Below are 5608 nucleotides of genomic sequence, written 5' to 3' on the forward strand. Positions count from 1 at the left end.
CCCAGAGTTTGAGTCCACATCCACCAGAAAGCGTCCATTACCGACCACAAACGGGACGGTTTCTTTGGTCTGGGGGGTGAGAACCACTCCCTCCCCTTGGTCCACCAACGACACCCACCTGTGAAGATCAGTCTGCAAACAAACCCCCGCAGCTCCTCCAGACTCCCTGGACATGCTGAGAAACCTCAGGAGCCCATCTGAGCTCAAGTACCAGTAGAAAATGAGGAAGAGCAGTAATCCAACCAAGACACGGCGGACCCAGCTGCTGGAGAGCAAACCAGGCAGCCCCTTTAACCTCTGCTGAAGCCACATGATCTGTCTTCTGCTCCAAATGCTCTTTGGCGGATTAAACATAAACTACTGCTGTTTTCCTCAGTCGAGGGCGATCACTGCAGCGGGCATCAGTGACTTCCTGACAGCAGTACAAGCTGGGAGTGGCAAACAGCTCTGACAGGCATAGTAGTATTAACTTATCAAGCTTGACTTGAAGAGCAACGCGCAAAAAGGCCAAAGTAATTTCTTCAGTCACAGAGTGCTGGAAACCCCTGCTTCCTCATTGAAAAAGCAAACACTTGAGTGTCGAGTTTCCGTTCAAATAAGTGCAAAACAACTCCAAACATCTGTTAAACCAGCAACTTGTAGCTGCAAAGAGTTTGCGTTTATTGCAGTGCTGTAGTTGCTGTTATCAGGCTAGCCAACACATTTCTGCTCACCCACATGGCGCGTTCACTCTTCCGCATTTACTTTGTCGCGTAACCGCGTGTTCCTGCTAGAGTTTATTTCGACGGTCGCTTGTCTGTTTTATTTGCTGTGTGTACATGTCACCTCTCAGCCAGCTGACACCTCTGCTTGTCGAAGGAAGGAAACCAGCAGGCTGCCGTAAAAATACCGGAAGTGTCGAAGACCTGTCGTAGTTCGAGCTGTGGACTAAAGCGCTTGAAATCGCTGTTCTAGGATCAGCCCGTAGCAGCGTGTTTAACGTCACTGCAACGCAGCAGTAGTGGAAGACAAAACTGATCCTGGACCAGTATATAAGACTGACCTGGCAACGTCGAAACGGCTTTACGGCACCTAGTGATGACTGCGGCCTTTGCTGTTTTTAGTCTATTGAACTAATAGATGAGATATTTTGTTTTAAAGACGACAGTTTTAAATATAATGGAAAAAAAATATATTTATTATATATATTTAAAATAAATAGATAAATAAATAAAGAAATAAATGTGTTGGTATTTAATTATATTGGGTAACCAACATATTTGTTATATGCATTAAATAAATAAATAAATAAACAAATAAATAAATAAATACATATTCATTTTTTTATTTTTTTTTTTACATTTGATAAATGCACTTAATACATTCAAATGATTTCTGAAAAAAAAAATAGATCGCTTTCTCTAGTTGCCTAATAAACCGTATTGTTGGCTCTGTGACGGATCACTTTTGTTCTTCTTTTGTAAGTCACTTTGGATAAAAGTGTCAATTAAATGCATGAATATAAATGTATATATAATTTATATTTCATTATTATTATTAATCAGTCTGACTTAATTTGTTTTCCTATTTAGTATTACTGTACATTTCGGCAATAAATTCATATTTAATTTGTAGCCCCCTGTACAGACAAGAGTTAACTATATAACGATTTCATCTGGAAGGTTATAAATGTTTATAATTAAAAGGTTCAAAAATGTATATATTAGATTTCGTTACTAGCCTATATTCAAATATTGTGTTTTAATTTACTTTTGCTAAAAAGCCTATCTAATTTCAGATTCCATTGTGACAGTTTACCCTACACGGGATAACAACATTTTTTTTTTTTTTGAAGACAAAACTTTAACATACCATCAGAGATATTAATTAGAGTAAAAAAAAGTGGTTTTATTCAAGCTTTTTTTTCTCCATATAATTTTATACATTTATTGAGACAAGGATAGTTGTGACACTTTGAACTCCAGTTAATAACAACTGCTCCTCTTCTATATTCCCGTGCGGCCGGGATCTTCTGCTGAAACCGAGGGGTGGAGAAAGGCAGAAGTGGGCAGGCTGTGTTTGCTCGGGAATGCAGAACTAACTTTCTCTCGAGGAAAGGCCTTATTTCATCAGTCGCCGTTACTGTGGAGGACTGAAGAATAACGGGTCCGAAGATGAGAGGAGTTCTGGTCATTCTCGCTTGTTTGTTTGCGTCCTTTTCTCCGCTTGACTGTAATCAGCAGGGCTCGATCCCCGAGGGTAAGGCAATGATTTCAGCTGATCACAGTGTGAACAGGACTGTTTGCATAGATAAAGTTCTCCAGACTCACCGCTGACGTGGACCCCTTCTTCACACAGATATCAGTGCAGATCAGCTCGGTTTATGATGATAAATCACAGCAAATTACACTAAAACAATGCAAAAAGTTCTCACATTTCTCAAACTGTAAATAAGAGCAACAAAAAAATATATATATATAAAAATTGCGAAATGTGAGTTGCAACAAAAGACTTTGTTACATTGTAGCTACGCTCGTTTTCTCGGAGCCAGATATGTTCAAGGTTACCTAGACTGCGCTGCAAGAAAAATAAATAAAGCACAGTGCATTACACATGATAGAAAACGCCTTAGTGTCGGCTAAAGAGATACCACTTTAGCAGCAGAATTAGCTTTCTTGCGCCAGGTCGAATAATGTATACGAGTATGTTAAAGGGATAGTTCACCCAAAAATGAAAATGTGATGTTTATCTGCTTACCCCCAAGGCATCTTTGTTTCTTCAGTGGAACACAAACGGAGATTTTTAACTCAAACCGTTGCAGTCTGTCAGTCCTATAATGGAAGTGAATGGGAATCACGGCTTTGAGAGTCAAAAAAACAGACACAAACAAAACCAGCCTGGAGTTCCTGTCTGATCCTCACAAGAGAGCAGTGGATGTGGGATTCCCATTAGGATGTGCTCTTCCAGCAGGTAGACAGAGGAGCTGCACGTTTCTGTGTGTTCATGCTGTTGTGTGTTTTCAGGAGATCTTCTCGTGCTGACTGTAGCCACGCAGGAGACTGATGGCTTCAGGCGCTTCTTGAGATCCGCAAAGCACTTCAATTACACCATCAAGGTGAGGCGGTTATTCTACAGTCACTGGTTTGAAATAAGTATGTTAATAAAGTGCAACGTTAGGGTTTTCTATTAAGTCATCAGGTTATAATTCAGATCTAGCTATAGAAGGCACAAAATCTCATCTAAACACTTCTGATGAATTTTGTCATTTGTGAGATTTAAGTCAGTCGAAACAGTTTTGAGGTTAATCTAGTTTTGTTTCTCTAGAAAATAATAATCTATGGCATCATATTATATTGAATTTTTTGTTTTTGTGTCTATTTGGGAATGATTTGTGGACACATCAATGCTTTTTGGATTTGTGCAGTGAAAGCTATAGTGTTTTTTAGGTAAAAAGTAAAAGTGAAAAGATAAAATTAGACCCTTGAGGTAAAATGGGCCCCAGAGTTGGCACAGAAGGACCCAAGTGGCATGTTGGTAGCAGTGTTATTATTTTTAAATGAAATACTTATTGTAATTAATGGGGTTATTATTCAGTATTACATTTTAGACATCTCTTCGCATTCATTGAAACTTATAGGCTAATCGAGTGAAATTAGTGGTGCTGTTATGACTAATCTTCAATTAAAATATGGGTAATTAAATATGTAAATAGCCTATGCCTGTATAAAAGTCATAGCATAAATTTACCTTTCAGATGAATCTTTTTTACTGGGATTCTGCTTCGTCTGTCATCGGTTATTCAATTATTCGACTAAATTGTCAAAATACAATTTTAATTAGAATAGTAGATTTAGTATTTTAAAGACACTTAGAAAAATCTATTTATTTCCTATAATAACACATTGGTTGATGCATCATCGTCCTGTATGCTAAACATGCCAAAAATATCATTCTCATCCTTGCTATAATGCACAAAAACATAATTATATACTGTTTAAATCGTAATGCATAAATCATTACTACTTTACCTTTAATTTATTCGGATGTATATAAATATATTGCATGTAATTTTGTAGTATTTTATTAATTAGCATTATCCTGTCACTTTTTGTTCTTAATGAAAATTACATCTTTGTGTTTTTCTCTTGATATCAGGGTTAAATATGACCTTGACATTTTTGTTAGATGCCCCCTATATAACACAGTTCACAGGTTATAATCCACAGACTGATGCCTGACATTCCTCTGCTGTTTTTTAGGTTCTCGGGAGGGGTGAAACATGGAGAGGTGGAGATTACATGTCTCCTCCAGGTGGAGGGCAGAAGGTGCGCCTGCTGAAGTCTGCTCTGGAGGACATACAGGACGAGAACAGAGTCATTCTTTTAGTGGATAGGTAGTTATGTCCATCATAATTATGCCTGGAATGATTTGTCTGTACTGTCTCAGCGATCAGTGTTGATCATTGACAGTAACGATTGTTTATGCTTGGGCTTTCCACAGCTATGACGTGATCCTTTCTTCTGGTCCGAGAGAGCTGCTGAAGAAGTTTCATAGTCAACATTTGAAGTGGATCAAAACCTTTCATCAAAGTTGTCCTTAAACCTAAAACCGAAAGGCGTTCTTGTCCTGGGACTTTTTTGATCCACTTCAAATGTTCACTACTGTATATATATATATATATAATAAATTTACTGTCACTCGGTAAACTCGGGCTCAAAGAAAAAAGAGTTTCCCATTCATGATTATGATATTGTGGTGGCGTTAATGTGCATTCAACTCCTAAAGTACGATCTTTCCGACATGACTCGAATGCACCATATATTTCACCACAAAATCAAAAGAGTAATAACATTTTTTTTTTAAAATTTAAATACAAAGAGGCTCTTTTTAGGACCACTAAGATCCAATACGTTATTTTCATGAAAATTAAACCATTCTCATTACTGTAATACTTCAATAAAATGTCTTCAAAACAAAACAAAAGAATTCATTACAATTAGAACTGTGTTGTATATACAATTATACTTTATTTTGTCGATTACATCCTCATGTCAGAGAAGGGAAGAGGTTCCTTGGAGCAGGAGGCATGTCTTTCTCTCTTGTTCTATTATTAGCTTTAGATGTACGATAAGCTCTATTAGCTCAATTTTGTATAGTTTTGGATTCAAAATGAATGTTATGAATCATTTACACATACATTTCACAATGACATGTTGGAGTTATTGGTGCGTTCAAGTCCTCCTGGGAAGTTTGTTTACTAGTCGGAAAGTCATAAATACAGCAATGTTTTTTAATTCTATAAAATGATGAATACAAATGTGTATCAGGTGTATTTTTGCTTTTTTTATTACATTTATGAAAGTGTAACCTTAATTGTGTGTGTGTATATATATATATATATACATACAATCATAATTGAACAATACTATTTTTACTATACATATTACAAAATACTATATTTTGTATATGCAACTTCGTTAGTTATATTGTAAATATATATATATATATATACAGTGGGTACGGAAAGTATTCAGACCCACTTAAATTTTTCACTCTTTGTTATATTGCAGCCATTTGCTAAAATCATTTAAGTTAATTTTTTTTCCTCATTAATGTACACACAGCACCC

The 5608-nt window shown here is 36.6% G+C and overlaps 1 protein-coding gene and 1 long non-coding RNA gene across 2 annotated transcripts in view; one reads left to right on the forward strand and one right to left on the reverse strand.

Annotated features, from left to right (window-relative positions):
* LOC107710789 (uncharacterized) overlaps window positions 1-981 on the reverse strand; it is a 19959-nt gene extending 18978 nt beyond the window's left edge. The window contains exon 1 of the long non-coding RNA XR_001636635.1: window positions 745-981. This is a non-coding gene — a long non-coding RNA (uncharacterized LOC107710789). The remainder of the gene's footprint in view (window positions 1-744) is intronic.
* A 1046-nt stretch (window positions 982-2027) lies between these two features.
* The window catches only part of LOC107710769 (procollagen-lysine,2-oxoglutarate 5-dioxygenase 1-like), an 18112-nt gene continuing 14531 nt past the window's right edge, over window positions 2028-5608 (forward strand). The window contains exons 1-5 of the mRNA XM_016515617.1: window positions 2028-2238; window positions 3003-3094; window positions 4239-4372; window positions 4480-4568; window positions 4980-5063. Coding sequence (XP_016371103.1) covers window positions 2154-2238; window positions 3003-3094; window positions 4239-4372; window positions 4480-4568; window positions 4980-5063 — 484 coding nt within the window. The 5' untranslated portion in view covers window positions 2028-2153. The remainder of the gene's footprint in view (window positions 2239-3002; window positions 3095-4238; window positions 4373-4479; window positions 4569-4979; window positions 5064-5608) is intronic.

This window comes from Sinocyclocheilus rhinocerous, unplaced genomic scaffold (genome assembly GCF_001515625.1).
Source record: "Sinocyclocheilus rhinocerous isolate Xijiao unplaced genomic scaffold, SAMN03320098_v1.1 scaffold1048, whole genome shotgun sequence".
NCBI lineage: Eukaryota > Metazoa > Chordata > Actinopteri > Cypriniformes > Cyprinidae > Sinocyclocheilus > Sinocyclocheilus rhinocerous.